Source organism: Phalacrocorax aristotelis, chromosome Z, assembly GCF_949628215.1.
Source record: "Phalacrocorax aristotelis chromosome Z, bGulAri2.1, whole genome shotgun sequence".
Lineage (NCBI taxonomy): Eukaryota > Metazoa > Chordata > Aves > Suliformes > Phalacrocoracidae > Phalacrocorax > Phalacrocorax aristotelis.
The window spans coordinates 3823645-3840295 of NC_134311.1; the positions used below are offsets into that span (position 1 = coordinate 3823645).

The 16651-nt window shown below is 42.2% G+C and overlaps 1 protein-coding gene and 1 long non-coding RNA gene across 7 annotated transcripts; one reads left to right on the forward strand and one right to left on the reverse strand.

Moving 5' to 3' along the window:
- Positions 1-762: 762 nt before the first annotated feature.
- Positions 763-11168, reverse strand: LOC142050699 (uncharacterized). 6 transcript variants are annotated; one of them, XR_012658102.1, is made up of 5 exons: positions 10529-11166; positions 6717-6832; positions 2333-6631; positions 1383-1690; positions 763-1040 (listed from the first exon to the last, which is right to left on the reverse strand). It is a non-coding gene; the product is annotated as an uncharacterized LOC142050699 (long non-coding RNA). The 6 variants fall into 6 exon arrangements; XR_012658097.1 differs by having other exon boundaries at positions 763-1690; positions 10529-11168; XR_012658101.1 differs by having other exon boundaries at positions 1383-6631; positions 10529-11167.
- Positions 11041-15417, forward strand: LYSMD3 (LysM domain containing 3). Its single transcript, XM_075079709.1, is given in 3 exon segments — positions 11041-11555; positions 13511-14116; positions 14118-15417. Coding segments are annotated over 3 exon segments (906 nt in total). The 5' UTR covers positions 11041-11309; the 3' UTR covers positions 14172-15417.
- The last annotated feature ends 1234 nt before the right edge of the window (positions 15418-16651 follow it).

Consider the following 16651-nt stretch of genomic DNA (forward strand, 5'->3'; position numbering starts at 1 on the left):
TTAACTTCTCTTCTCAATAAAAGCAGTAAATAAGGTGTACTAAGTACACCCCTCAATTCTTTGTCTGTTTGGATTTCCTTTGTTTTGAACTCATTAAAACTCTGCAAGTTAAAAATGGCTCTGCTGCGAGTAAACCAATACTGAAAGCAGCAGCAATAGAATCAATGGACTCCAGTTTGTTTGTTTGTTTTGAAATCTTGCCTTTTCCCTTTATTGGCATCATCTGAAAGGAAAGACCAGAGAACAGGGAGTCAGAAGAAGAAACAAATCCCTGAGACGGAAAGCAGGACTTAATGCAGCAAGAAATAAAAAAAATGCAGTCAACAGGCTTTAGAAGGGAGTGTTGTCTCTTCTTGTTTACATTTTCCTTTCTATCAAGAAAGATTTTTGCATGGTGTGAAGGCCATTCGGTTTTCAATCAGACATTGCAATCTTAAACTAGTAATATTAGAAATCAAAACTACATGCTGGTAATAAAATTTTCAGAGTATCCATAAACGCCACTAAAGATGAGATTTATTTTCACCTGTGCCATTCAAGCTTCAAAACTCTGGGCTAAGCACTTATTTGGATGCAAGTAACAAACAAGGAGATTCTGAAAATTTTGAGATTTTGGTCCTGCACAGGTTTCCACATTGCTCTATCTATCACCTCTTCTAGTACTTCAGCTGAAGCACATTGAACTATTCAGTTTGAGGAACATTAAGTAAGTGCGTAGCTCTTTCATAGATCAATCCTTAATTAAAATACACCAGACACGAGTTAACTTTACTTCGTTCCTATTTATTAGTGAATCACTTCCAATATGACACCGCATTTCAAAAAACACATAACGTCCATCAGACACTGTTCTGATTAGTTCTAGCGTATAGGCAGAATACTGAGGCTGATCTTGGTCCTCTCTTCACTGAGTAATCAACAAGACACAGATGATTTTCCTGCAAGAAATTCACCTGGGTTTGGTGGTTGGTTTGTTTTGGCTTTTTTTTTTTTTGAAAAGTGGATTTTCTATGAACGATGGTCCATGGTGGGGAGCATTTCTGCAAGACAGACGGTTTTTAAGAACATTATGATTATAAATGAACACAAGCACTTATATTCTTCCCTGTGCAGGTGTAAATTTACATGGACAAATATACATTTGATTCCATTCAGATAATTGTTTGCTTGGCTGATGTCTAGGATGTATCCGCTGTGTTCTTTATAGTAGTACTTCTCAATGTGATTCACCCTGAGGAGCAGATCTAACTGGCAGCATTGGAACAGCAATCAGAATTACACAACGTGGCTTTGGCAGCATAATCTTCAGTGAACTCTGCCAAAAGTCATGCCTTGAAAGAGGGCAGAACCGACCAAGACTCATACCGAAGAGGCGTGCTCACCTCAGAGCCTGACTAGGCTGTATTACCAGGCTTCTGGCCACAATCCCATCGCAGCTCATGATCACACTTGTGTAGTCTGTTCTTCAGAATGTGCAATGAGGTTCCTGATCACTTTCCTGTTGCACTCTCTGGTGACTTCAGTCCAGCCACCTTGCACCGAAGAAATGAGCAACCACTGTCAGGTATCACCGATGCCTCTTCTGTAGTACCAGGCACTTGCACTGCTCTCTTTCCTGAACTGTTCCACATCCTTCTTGACAGGCTGGGAATGCTTAAATATTAAAATCTTGATTTTACTGTGTAGTTTCCTGAAGAATAAACAAACACATGCAAAAAAGAGCAGAAAGCAGACAAATACAAAGAGTACCAATAGTCTGAGAAGACTGAATTACAAAATTTGGGTATTATGCTTCTGGCCCAGTGGTTTATGCTGGACTGGCTGATGTGCTGATGGATATAGATAAAATTCAGGTTTTGATCCTCTATTTGTCAGAGATGTCTAGGATTTAAGAAACTGAAAAATGAGAACTTCCAAGCAGATAGTGCTCTTTTTTGATGGGCAAACGTTAATTTGTTTATGCCTCCTGTGATCAGTTTGGCAATGGTTAACCTTTTTATGGTACAGCTCCTTATTTGTATACTGATAAAGCATACTGATGTAGGTATTTAAAAAGAGCTTTTAACTGGAAAAAAATTGAAGTATTCCTACGACAGGGAAAATGTAAATGTTCCCTGGCATCTGCTCATGGTAGGCTGTTATATTTTAACACACATTACAGCAGAAATGCCATTCATATAATCATAACCTTTTTATTACTGAACTTAGCTAGACATTTGACAAGACTTCCACAAAAAAATGAGAAGACTTCTAGAAAATGTTAATTTAGGTACGTTCAAGTGTAAAAAACTGTACAAATTAATGAGAAAATAACTTCTTTGTCTCAACTTACTGCATCTCAGATTTGGTTGATCAAGCTCCAGCATGCAATTTTGACACAACTTCTGTCGTTTTGTGTCATTATAATGACACAAAAAGAATGCCATCTCTGAAGAGAAGGCTTGGTCTTGCAATGTTCAGTGGCTCCTTTCAAACCACAGTGGATGCTTACTGGCTTGTAGGTCACATGGAGAAACAGCAAGATGACAACTTGCCAAGAATTGTCTGCCTGCTCCTCTTGTGCAATTATTGTTGCTAAATAAAGTTGCAGTCTTGTTTTTCCAATCAAGTGTGTCCAGCTCTTCATTTGCAGGATGTCACTGACTATGCAGATAGCATGCAGAATATCAGAAGCTTTCTCATCAAACATCCATGAACTTACTGAAAACACACAACTTCAGAGCATGTCAAGCACTGCAAATTCAAAAGGAACACTTACCAAAAGCATTTTTTCTGAATGTAAAATGTAATAAAAGTATTAAAATCTCTCCATAATCTCTTGCATCCTGATTGCTCTTAATTTCAAAGTCCTCAAAAAGTATTTCAGACTAATAAAGATAAAAGCAAAAGGGTTCCAGCTGCTGCATACAACTTTGCTTGCCTTCCCAATCCACAGATAGGTATTTTGTTTGATTCCTTTCAAATAGGGAAAAAACCCTACCTGGAAACACAGAAAACTTTCAGTTTAAGAGTTGACTATCTTCTGAAATTCTTTAAGTGAAACATTGAAGTGCCTAGTCATTTGCTGCTTGCTTTTTTCCCTAAAGATCAAAGAGGTGTTACTTGAGTAAATGTGAAATTAAGTAGCCACAATAAACGTAAGCTTCCAATGACAGCGCTAAGGCCAGAATTTCTGTCTCAGAAGTAACTGCCCTCCATGTTTATGAATTTATTTTCCTGGCATTGTGGGGAATCCTGGCATCCATCCTCACAGCAAAATTGTGTCTACAGAGGGGCACTGGAACACCTTAGCATTCAGATGCTGAGACAGCGATCCTGGGGACTCTCAGCCATGTAGAGGAAAATAACCCCTCTCAGCTACTAGTACAGAGGATAGCACGTGCTCTTCTCAGAGTTGGTCTGCAAGGAAAAGAGAAGCAACTACTCCCAACACATGTGCTTTCAGTTCCATTTACACTCTGTCCTGAACAAAATCTAAGGTCTTCGGGATTTCCTTCTATTAATGTAATGCTTGATCGGCAACATTTTTAAGCTAATGAAACAATTGTATGCCATTACTTTTTATCTTTTTTTCTCAACATGATATCTATGAAATCAAGTGTTTATTACCTCCCTCTTCCCTGTGGCACCTGAAATTTGAGTACATTAGATGCAAGGAGATGGGAAATCAAACCACTTAATTATCCTATACTGCAAAGCACCCTAAAACAACTGCACATAAAAGTTCTATACATGATTTGTTATTAATTATCTCGGTATTGCAGAAGCCCGCATCGATGCAGTAACATCACTTGACATAAAATATTCTTAGAAAAACATAACCCATGTAACACTACTATGAAACACACTTTCACACAGTGTTTTAATTTATGGCATTGCAAATTGAAAGCGAGAGGTGGTTCAGATAAGATATAAAATATTCCATGAGAAAGTGATGTACAAAGCAGAAAGTACCGAAATGCATGCTTAGGGTATACGGTATAAATCAATAAAACCCATATTGTGTAAAGTCTGTATAAGATCAGCTAACTTGGTCTTTTAAAGTTGTTTCCAGTTTATGCCCACCATGTGTGGTGCTTCCCTGTGGTTTGTTATTTTACTTGAATGGCAGAGGGAGGAAACCAACAAAGCTCAGTAACCATTCTGCATAGCACAATGTAACCATGGAAGCATTTGTCCACTTGTCAGAGCCTCTCCAGAACGATTCAGCCATTCATTTCATTGAATCAATATTGAAGCTTTTAAGATTTATTACTTGAGGGTGGAGGAAAACTAATAAAACAAATTCCTTGTTGCTTCCCATTAAATACATCTTGTCACAGTAGGCATATTAATACCTTGTAAACACTTTACTGATGTCGTGTGGGCTATGTTACTGTCTCTCCTTACGGAGGGATTACTCGTGATGTATTTGCATTAACATGCCTGATACTCATTGAAAGAACTTAAAGGTTTCTGACACATTCTGCTGTCCCGTATAGAAGCTGAATTGAATAGAAAGACAAAAGTTGTAAGAAAACAGGGCTGGAGGGAATCTGTTTTAAAATTCATGAAAATGCTCCTGTCAAAGAGTTTCTATGCCTACTAGATCACCCTCCTTTTTATGTCATAAACTGGACATTCGTAATCATACTTTAAATGCTTAAAAAGTTGAATGGGATGATTTATTTTACGAGTACTTTCACGTTTGTCATTTTTAGGTAACTATTACATATTTTAACAAAGGCAAAACTGAAACCAGCATGTTTAGTGTGAAAAACAACCATCTAAGCTCTATCCTGATAAATATTGTAGATTATTGATAGCTGTAGTACACGACAAATTTTTCATTTTTCTTAAATCAACTTTATACTGAAAATTTGAAAGCAAGCATAGCAAGGTGTTTACAATTACAGTACCATTACTGTTACTAATATCAGAGAGCACTAATTCAACAATTTAATTTATACTTGCATGCCATTACAGGTGAGAATTGAAGGCACCTTATGTACACAGTTCAAATACTTGTCTATATAGCAGGCTGTGAATGCCATATCTGCACACTTTCAAGACTCTGAATCAGACTCTTTACCCTGAGGTAGTCTCTCTGCTCCTGCTCCCACTCCCCTCCACTATTCCCTCTCCCTTTTGTAAAAGCTGTTTGGCATACCCCACTCTTGCAGCCATGAGGATCTTAAAACAGAGGATGACAGTAAGACTAGGATATTCCAGACAATTCCCTCGCTTGCCTGTAGGCCTCTCTTCACGTGGGAAGAAGAGCAGAGGGATGGAAAAAGAGGCTGCGCAGCTGATGTGATTGCACAGGCATACCGGGGCCTGCATAAGGGCGCTTCCCTGCTCAATGGACGGGCATCAAAGGACTGTTTGCCAGTGAAAGCTTTTCTCGGTTGTAGCTGTAGGTAGCAATGTACCAGTACAGAATACATCTGCAGTAACAACTCGTCTGACAGTCGGCTTGTAACAGAGGAAAGGTCTGTATCAATGAAGCCGCAACCACACCTACGTAGCCGTGCCAGCAGTAAGGGCAAATTAGCTGTACCAAGGAGGCCAAAGAAAGCTCCTGACACAGCTGAAATCCCAGTGCTTAAAAAAAATACCATATAACATTCAACTCCTTCCTGTGGGGTGGGAAACTATCAAAACCCTTAAGCTTTTACTTTCCAAAATTAAGAAGAGCTTACTATAGTGACAAAGAGCCAGTGTTCTATTATCAAGAAAAAAACTGAAAAAGCATGCATCTTGGCGCAATAGTAGAGTTAAAAATTCAATCAGAAACAAAAGAAAAAGTAAAACAGCATACAGGTTACAGAAAAGGGAACTAGAGAGCAGACATTTTAAATTACACTGTATAAATTATAGAAGAATAAAGACATAAGGGAAAACCGCTGGGTTGGCAAGACAGTGACAGGTTTAAAAAGCATCTTTTAAATGTCCATTACAATCAATTTCAAAGATACAAAGGGAAGTTCAGACTATAAATACAGCCTGACAGCAAACCTAGCCAAAATAATGTAAAGGCTGATGTGGGATTTCACTTTTAAGAAGGTAAAAGGAGTGAACGCAACAAATATATGATCTTACACAAATAGTGTGATTTGGTTTAATTCTGAAAGATTGTAAATTTGAATGCCAGTAATTGTGCAGGTATAACAGAACTGAATAGTTGGAGGACTTAGTTTTTCACATTACTATATGGTAAAGACATAGTGCAATCCTAGCAAGCAATGCAATGGGGTAAAATGGGTTAAAAACTAACTGGTAGATCTCAAAAAGCATGCTCCAGTAAGAGGTTATGAACAAGATATAAATTTCGTTGTAAACAAATGAAAATACTTATTTTACATAGTTTAACAAGGATTACAAATAGATCTGCTGCTCGTCAACACTCTCTCCCTGTAAATAGAAAAGTCACAACTGGATGTTTGTGACGTCAATATTAGGAGAAAGGAAATGACAGTACTTCAGCAATACGGCTCACCAGGTAAGCTGGTTCCATTAAAACAAGTCACTGCTGAATACCTTCATAGCTGAAGTACAGGTTATACCTTACAAATGATCTTCTGGATCATCTTCATTGAAGAAACTCTAGCAGAGAAGCAGCTCACCATAAGTGTTCAATGTGATGCTGTGACTGGGAAAAAAACAGCGTTACTGTGGTCTTCAGATGCAGCAGCAGGAGATTACTGACAAGTAGCTGGGGTGCGGGAATCATTTACCTTTGTACGTAGCACTAATGGGGTGGATATTTGAAACTGCATAAAGTTCTGGTGTCCACATTTTAAAAGCAATGCTGAAACCCACACAGGATGCAAACAAATCAAATCCCCAGAACCTGAGAGCTAGAGAAAGCAGAGAGCAAAAGTTAACAAGCTCTGAATGTTTAATTCATTAAAATAAAAAAAGGAAAGAAGGGAAAGACTTGACTACAGTGCAAAAATTGCCTCAGAGGAAAACCAGGATAAGCACTTGAAAGGGTTCTTTAGTTAGGGAAAGCATATCAAACAGTAACAGCTATTCCTGGACTTAACTATAGATTCATCCAACTAAAACTGGAAGGAATCTACAATAATTTCTAAAAATTACAATCTCTAAGAAAAAAAGAAAAAAAAAACTTCTGCTATCACGGTACAGAAACTTTTATTCATCAATACAGATATACAAATAGGAATTCAGAAACTTATAGTAAAATCTGCCTGTGAATAATTTGAAATACATTTTCAAGAGTCTACACTCCATTTTTGCGTACTGTCTTTACTGTAACTGAATGGTTTCAGAGGACAGCTGAGCAAAGTGAAATGTAAATCTGAAGCAAACATGCAGTTCTTTACAGGTTTTCGAATACTAAACATCAAACAACCAATGCACCCTACTGGCTGCATTATGGAAGGTACACAGCATATTTCTATTATGAATGCATATTAAATTTAAATACAATTAATTTAAAAGTAACCAGTTCATGTTGAGTAACCAAACGGAAGCAGCAGATATGTGAAATATGAAATTGGGAAATAACTCTCATTCAAAAATACATTTTCATTTGTTCTCATTAAAACTGTAACAACACTAAATTTAACAATTAAGTTTTGTGGTCATATTTAACTCATTTTAGAGTGAAACTGTTGGAACCTTGCTAACTAAAAAAGGCTTCTGCTAGTTTCAAGGATCAAGACCCAGATGATAATACTTACAGTTAAACGTATACATGCAAAATTTCCACTGGAGAACGCACTACTTTAAGTGTCTGCAGATGCAGCATTATTTGCTTTCTGCATACTCTTACAGTTATTAAACAGCTCTTCTTACCACACCTTACAGCCAGCCACTGCGTAACAATTTCCCACTTTGTTTGGACTCCATTGGAGCTGCAGATGTACCCTGACATTACTATTTCCCACAATCTTAGTACCACTTCCAAGTACCAAGCAGGGGAGACAGACAAAAGCTGTGTATTTATTTCTGTGTGAATCTTTTAATGAGTCATAGCTGGTCATGTCATTCAAGCAATTAAAACATACATTTAGGCACTTGGCACCAGCTATCTAAATGTAAATCTAGCCCTCTGGTCCTGAATCACAGAATGACTTAAAGACTTACAAGAACAGTGGTGCCACATGACATGTATGTAATTTCCAGACAGAAAGAATATACAGTTCTTTTAATTAAAAATGACCAAGTTTTATCAGCCCTCCAACATCCCGTTTACAGTTCCTCTCTATTAATTCCTTACAATCTTTTTAATATTCCTACGCATATGCTTGACTTGCCCGCTCCGATCAAGCCACGCTAGATACAACATGACCAAGGGGAATGTGGTAGAGATCCCTGCAGTTGCTCTTGGAATGCCATGGAGTGATTAACACTGACCCTGTTGCTCATTGAGAATGCACTATTAGGATATGCAAAGTAACTTACATGGGGATGGAGAAAGGCTGTATTCCTATTAGCATTCATGGGAGCTATGCAGCTACAGTCTTGTTCATCAAGTTTGGAATATACCCTTTTGTTATTGATGGGAAAATGTCACTAGTTACAAATGGTTACACACAGGGGTGTAGCAGGGTCAAAGCAAACTCCAATACTTTCTTTCCCCCTCTAAGGCAGAGTGCTGCTTCAGCAGTTCTTTTTTGACCTGATGGTACACCTCTTTAGATAAAAGAAATGGTGAAATTCCCTGCTCTGACCTTTTCCGCAGCCTCACCACCCAAAGATTAAAGAAAACCTCCAAAAGGATATGCCATTAGCGGTGTATGATGGAACAATCATCAGACAGCGCTGTAGGCATCACTGCGCATGAAGCCTGCCTTCAAACTCCTCTCCAGGTCCACCCACAGCTCTGACTGGTCTCATAAAACAGTCTTTCAACAGCATGAATAGGGTCTGAGTCATCAGTTTCCCAGCTACAGACAACTACAGTTGCTTCACTTCTATTACAGAAAGCTCCCTTTAAAAACCAAAACAAAACTGGTTGGTGCCGCAGATATTCTTTGCCAGATGTGGCACGACACCTCCTCACAGATGGAATTCTCATTCACTAAGTTACAATTACTTCTCATCAACTAGAGATCCCATGTGAAAACTTTGGGTTTATGGGAAATTAATTCAATTTTGTCACCTTCTACACTGCTCTTGCTGGAAGTACAGTTGGTGGAAGATTCAGTCTACCTGCATTTTGCCATCCCCACAAATACAGAAAATCATTCTGTGACCCCTACAAGTATGCTCACGCATTTGTCATGTAATCTGACAATCCAAGCTTGCCTTTGTTGTGCAGCAGCTTCTGTGCAGGACTGTATCTAAGGCCTTCAGTGCAGCTGTGTTAATTAGCACAAGTAGTGCATCTGACCCATGATAAAAACAGAAGTCTTATTTCTGAGCAGGCTTTGATTGGGAAGATGCTATGAAGTACTCTGAAGGAAAGAACATATCCCCTAATTAGGGGATACAAGTCTTCTGACTTGTAAGAAACTCTGGTTTGAGGGAATTCTAATTACATTTGGCACCTAAAGCAATATTTTAACAAATGTGGAATAAGAGAGCCTGAAAAATAGCTTCTACTGACTGTACCCAATCTTCCCCTCCATACACATTAGTACTCTTCCCTTCTTCTCCACGAAGGGCAGCAATCAGACCTGCCTCACCTAGCCAGCTCCTGTTTTATGCTCACTGCTGATGTCTGCACCTGAGAATATTTGTATTTTTTCATGCAAACTTTCTCTCACAGCACAGAAATTCCGTGCTCCTACAGAACGCCTATGCTGAAATGCATTGCTTTTCTTGTTGATGCCATTTGGCTAGGGAGCGCCTAGACATCCTTAGGAGTACTTCAATTTTAGCCAATCCACCCTGCATCCACAACAGGGCGTTATTTTAAGGTAGATATCAGAATATATATATATTTACTCTTTAAAATAAGCTGACATGCAAGAACACACCGCACCTTGATAGCTTATTTTACAATGCCTAGAAAAGCAACTTCTATCTTTTCAACTTCCATGGGTGGGAAGTGCGACATTCAATAGAGCTATGCAATCATTAGCTCTTATGTTTATGTCCTGAGGCCCAAGTAATTTAGTTTTCAAAACTAAAGTAATGAATTTTGCCTTTGTTAATACCAAATGTTTTCCTAACGTCTTCAGCTGTTAAGGAAAGTCTGAAAACATCATAAAGCTCAAAAACGAGGTAAAAACCGACCTGATTTAAAGTTACCTTTTTTTTTTTTTTTTTTTTTAAGAGATTTAATCTGTTGAGGAACCAGACTCGCAACCGCATTTGTCTTCAGCAACAATACAATCATGTGTTCCAACATATTCAGCCTAACCTTAGAGCTGCCAGCTTTTGCAAGAAATACTGCACTTGCTCCTGCTGTAATCAAAAATTTCCTTCTCAGGCCGTGTCAGCAGAAACCCACGCTAGGCCACGCTTACTCTTTAGGCTCGGCACTGGTCCTACGGCTGCCTCAGCAACCTCCACAGCTGCTGACAGTGGACACCGAGAGCGGCTCAGTGGGAGGGAAAGCTGAAATACCTACGGGGCTTAATTTATGTTTTCTCCCTTGTGAAAAAAACACCTCATGGCGGGCACGACACCTGCAGCACCAGTCCTGAGGGGGGAAGGGGCGAGAAGAAACCGCCCGGCAGGGACCGAGCGAGGAGCGATGCGGTGAGGGCCAGGCGGCGTTTTGGGGAGGCGCTGGGCGCTGCCGCAGGCAAAAAGGGCGCCGGGAAGAGTTACCTTACCGTCCCGGACCCGGGCAGCCCCGCTCCTCCGGGAGGAGGGTGGGTTACAGGGAGCAGCCCCGCGGCGGGCCCCCTACCCTCAAGCCGGCCGCCTCTCCCCCGGCTCGCCTCAGAGCCGCCGCGCCGCCCCTCGGCCGCCGGGCCCGGGCGGGGAAGCGAGGGCAGGGAGCCCCACGGCTCGCCGCCGAGCTCCCTCACCAATGCGGGTGGCCGCGCCGCGGATCGCCTCCCCACGCCGGGCAAACCTCGGTGAGGCACGGCCACCTCCCCTCAGGGACTGAAGGCGGGAACATCTACCACCATCAGCAGGCGCGGGCCCTTTAAGGGCGGCCGGGGCCCGGGGCGGGGCCGCCGTGCGGACGTGGCGGGCCGGCCGCCATTGCGGTGGCCATGAGGAGCGGCGGCAGGTAGGGCCGGGCGGTCCTTCCTTCCCTTCCCCTCCCTTCCCGTCCGTCCGTCCGTCCGTCCGTCCCTCCCTCCCCTCGGCGACGGGGACCGGCCGGCAGGGAGGCGGGGGGCGGGTTAGCGGGGAAGCGGCGCGGCGATCCCACCCCGCCGTCCGTTCCGCAGAGGATGGCTGGCCGGGACGCCGTGTGCGGCCTGCAGCCGCCGGCCGCGGGGCACCTGTACCCCGCGGTGAGCGGGGCGGAGGGCGAGGGGCCCGACGAGGAGGGGGAGGTGTCGGAGCTGCGGCCGCGGGGAAGGGAGAAGGTGCGGAGGAGCGCGTCGAGGGACCGGCTGGATGACATCGTCCTGCTGAGCAGGGACATCCAGGAGGGGGACACGCTGAACGCCATCTCGCTGCAGTACTGCTGCTCGGTGAGTGCCCTCGGGCGGGGCGGGACGGGACGGCGGCAGAGCGTCCGTGTGACAGCGCAGGGTATCGGGGTTCCTTTTCCGTGGGGTTCTCACTCGAAGAAGCTGTCCAAGCCGGCCCGTCCCAGTGAAACTTACGCAGGGGCACTTCTGCTCGCGGCGTCTTCGCTGTCCGCGCCAGCGATGGTGAGCGTGTTGCCACTGAGAGCTTGCCTTAATTCCATTAAGGGATGGGGGGGGGGGAAAAACCCACATTGTAGTTTTCTTTTAGATTCTGCGCCGTTGCCTCGATATTTATCAGCACGAGCAGGTTGTACCAGTGGGAGCTCTCTGCCCGCGCCTTCCCTTCTGGGGCTCAGACTTCTGTGCTTCTCCTCGGTCTTAAATTAGTCTGGTGAATGTCTACCCAGTACTTTTGGCTGGCCAGTGCTCATTAAGGCAGAGGCACCAGTCTTGGTTAATGCGACCCTTTGCATATATCTAGTTTCAGCAGGCTGTACGTGGTGGTGGGGTGATGCTAACTGTGCAGTTTGCAGGAGGTCACATTCAAAATCTGTATTTACAGAAGTCCTGCTGTCACCGAATTCTTCTGGCAGAAACAGAATTAGGGGCTTCCCATTGTGAGCTTAGGTACCAAAGCCTTGACATACATATTTCATAATCATGACAGATCTTAGTCTCATTAACCAATTTTTGGCTTCAGAACCCACCGCAAGCAGGTGTTTCCAGCAGGCTTACTAGATCAGGCCTCAGATAAGAAATAGGAGATAACCGAGTTTGTGCTCTTTCTTGGACATTCATGGCAGATGTGGAAGAGCGGTCCAGGGCCTTGGGCAGAAAGCACAACTTGCCTTGCAGTGGAATCGCCAATCGCTGGGGTAAACGCTGCATTTGGCAGCTTTTTACGCTCATCTGCCTTACTCAGTGTGGTACAAGTCACAAACACGCTGTCACAGGAAGGGAGACGCTTTCACGTGTTACCAGGTTGGTGCAGGCAGTAGGCACTGATCGCCCTAACTTACTTCTCCTGGTCACGTCTGTGTTGTAAGTGGAGCAGTCACAGGAGCGAGGGTCTGTGGGCTACCTTGTTGTCTGTCAGTAACTTCTCCTGAGGCAGACGTCCTCCCAGCGAGGGCAGGAAGGATCTGAACCCAGGTACTCTGCATCTGAAAATGAGTGCAATTCCTGTGTGCTTACCATGTGTTGCAAAGAAAGCCCTGATTATTGAGTACTTCATTATGGTGAGGCCTGTGGCTGTGCCTTCCATGTTGAGGGAGTCACTGTTTCAGGAGGAGGCTGCTAATTCTCCAGATGCACTTAAATCCATGCAAAGTATTTCATAATGGACTTAAAATCTGAACTTACTGAGAGCAAAATGACATTAATTTTGAGCATGAATAGGGAAAAGGAGAGCCGACTTGTGAAGGGAGGATGGCCATTTAAGTTATGCTTGGTTTCTGCCTTAGCCCCTGGAAGCAGAGGGAGTATCCAAACCACAGCTGTGGCTAGATTAATTGGAAGCTCATAATTTTTAATAATCCTTACTCAGAAGTTTTAAATTTAATTAGGAACTCACAGTAATTTACTTCATTTGAAAACACTGAGGTAAAGTCCCATTCCTTTCACAGAGATAGTTGCCACCGATAGTTGAACATGGATTAAGTGAATATATATATGCATTGCAGTGACTTTCAGTCTTCCCACCTGAAGCGAGGCAGCTTCATGTTACTGCAATTACCTTCTTGCTTTAACATTGTTCAGATTTGGCCATTGACCTCTTCTCAATTCATACTGTTTGAATGGGTATCGGTTAAAAAAAAAAAAAAGGCAAACCAAAACCAAAGGCCCTGCCTTTGTTTCATTAGGGAAGAATTGTATTTCTCAAGGATGTAGTACACTTAAAGAGTTCCGGCTCAATGGGGCTTTGATATTTAACTGTTCTTTTTTTTTATTTTTAGGTTGCAGATATCAAGAGAGTTAACAATCTTATCAACGATCAAGATTTTTTTGCCCTGAGGTCTATCAAAATTCCAGTGAAGAAGTTCAGCGTATTGACCGAAACACACGTCTCCCCAAAAGGAAGAGCGGTCCTTCGGCCTGCTCTCTGTTCCCCTGAAATGCAGGAAGCGTCACCTTCTGATAAATTCTCTGCTAATGAGACTGCTGGCAACTTCTTAAAAGAAGTGGATCGGGATATAGAAGAAATAGTGAAGTGTAATGATACAAAGAGAGAGAATCTTGATGAGGTTGTTTCTGCCTTAGCAGCCCAACAGATCTGTTTTGAAACTGATGGTAAAGCTAAAAAATGCAAGGATCCTTACTATGGAGCAGATTGGGGGATAGGATGGTGGACGGCGGTAGTGATTATGTTGATCATTGGCATAGTAACTCCCGTTTTTTATCTCCTGTATTACGAAGTTCTAGTGAAAGCAGATGTCAGTCACCACTCTACAATGGAGTCTTCCCATCTGTTTGTCACAGCAGCATCGCATCAGAAACAGATGGAAAATGTAGTAAATCCAGCAAATATTATAAACATTGATCATCAAGGAGACCTTCAGCCTTAACAACGGACAACCCCAGGCAACTCTTATCTATAGAGGTGTCACACAGCATTAGGTAAAGGGGAAACCACAGAATGCGCGTGGAATGCAGAGGAAACGCGTACCCGTGTGCGACTTGCCTGTGTGGGCAGCGTTCCAGTTCGAGGATATCTCTGTGGATCATGTAATCTCTGAATATGCCTGAGACAGGTGATTTTATTGCAAGATTGGGATGTAAATTGAGGTATAAAAATTGTCTCTGAAGCTTTGCACTTTTTTCTATTTTGATAGGCGTATTTTTTTTAATTAATGATGAGTTGAAAGAAATCTAGTTCAAACTAACACGTGAGGAGCCTCACTGTATGTTTTACAGCCCTAAAATGGGCATTTGGGGATATCTAACTTTTGGACATTTTGAAGTATTTATAGAATGCACAGTACACTTGACATTTTAATATCAGGTTTACAGTTGTCAGTTAAAACTGCGTTTTCATGACTATCTTTCTTATAGATTTTTTTTTTTAAACCCAATCATTCCATAATTAATTACCACTATGAAGTGAAGTGCTCTTTTGAAAGTGACTTTTATAGAGGCAGTAGCTAATACTTCGGCTGGAATCTTCACACCTCGTGCCTGCGGTCAACCCATTCTTTAGTACTTTTCAGTATAGGCAGTAGTATAATCTGTTTTCTATCTGTGTGACACTGTCACACTCTCAACACAGTCCAGTTGAGAGTCTTGCTGAAACTTCACATCTTTCTGTGGTATCCTACTGAAAACAGACTGGACTGGACCGCACTTCTCATCTGGTCAGCTGTGTACAGAAGGGAAGAAGTGCAGGGGTGTGGCACCTTGCTGTGACTGCTTCAGTAGTCTTTATTTTATGCTAATGGGTGGTGTTCTCCTCCAGTTAATCTTAGTTCAGGAATAACTGATTCTTCTGACAGGAGTCATGGGGGTACTGAGTATGCTAATAGTTGTGTGCCCGTGAACCTCAAACACTAACTTTTTACAGAAATCCCCTAGAATATGTCAAATGAGATTTAATGGCTGCTTGCAAGAAACTTAAATTGCAGCAGAACAGAGCAGTTGCAGCTTCAGGTTTGTTCTTCACGTAGTAGTGTATTCATCCACCACTCTGTTCTTGAATGTTTCACTTGGGGTTTCATGAGCAACCTTGTTTTTCCCCTCTTTTCTTCCCTATCTGAAAATGCTACAAGATTTAAAAAGAAAAAAAAACACCTGGACTTTTCCTACAGAAAGGAGAAGGTACTCATGTACTCACAGTATTTTGAAATAAAAAATGAGATGCTGCCTATAATTCTTTTTGTTATATTTGCCTTGTTGAGTAAGATTTCTGTTGCCCTGTTCAAAGTACCATTTATTACCACAGCCCAAGATAATCAACCCGAATAGGACTTACAAAGAGAGAAATGGAGAAATATCACTATCCTTTAGACTACTATTACAAGCTTTCCTCTGAGTGTCTTGACTAAGTATATGCAGTATAAAAAAAAAATATCTGATAAAGTGAATGTTTCCTAACGATTGGAGGTATTCCAAAGCGCTTTATCAACCTAAATTTTGAAGGTAAAGACTCAAGCCCCATCTATTCTTGGGGCACCTGTTAACCCAAGAAGTGGGGAGAGATGCTCGTCGCTGGCATGCTAAGGATATGAATGTGAATTGGATAACTTTTAACATACTATGTTGAAATTGAAGCAGGCCAGAGCTTGAAGGGAACCACTGTGCGGTTTTATCTGTGGACTATGATCTGTGGCTGTTGAGCCCTTTGACCGAAGTTGTATCTGCAGAGATAGCATGATCATGCTTGAACACTAGAAGACGAACTGAGAATGGGGATGAATGTGTTTCATTTACACTTGTTTTCAAAGATCTTTTAAAATAATAGTTCTTCCCACGAAAACAATACGTTAATAACACAAGCATGAACACCGAGGTACCAGTTCTGGGCAAGGCTGTATGAAAAACTGCATTGCAGAATAATTTATGGTCGCTAATGTGATGCAGCTGCTATGGCTAAAACTTCAGGAGGTCACTTGCCCAAGTCCAGACTGTTGTGCTTTGGCACATGAAGACAGATGTTTTCAGTGTAGGACTGAAACTTGGTACATGAGGCGTCAGGTTTTTGCTGTAAGTTTATTTGCTGGTTTGCTTTTTCCCCTTCAATCTGTTTCTGGAAACCTCAACATTTTTAATACTTTATCCTTCTATTTGTTAGGAAACTGTCAAAGAACATGAGATGAGCTATTGCGATGATGCAACGTAAGCCTAATTTACCACATGTACCGGAACTGACAGGTATTAAATTGCTGTGGTACAGAAGCGAACATAGCTGCAGTTGAGGTTTGACTCGGTCACAGAGGTCTCTATCCTGCTGACGTACGAGTAGAGAGTGCGGTGGTTAACTGTTGGGTTTTGTCCTGTGGGGGTACAGCTGAAGAGCTCCGTGGCATACGTCGGGCTTTGGGCTTCCACAGTGCCGGAAGGCCTGTGGCTTATTGTCACCGCTGAGTGTGACGGGCCTTTATTTA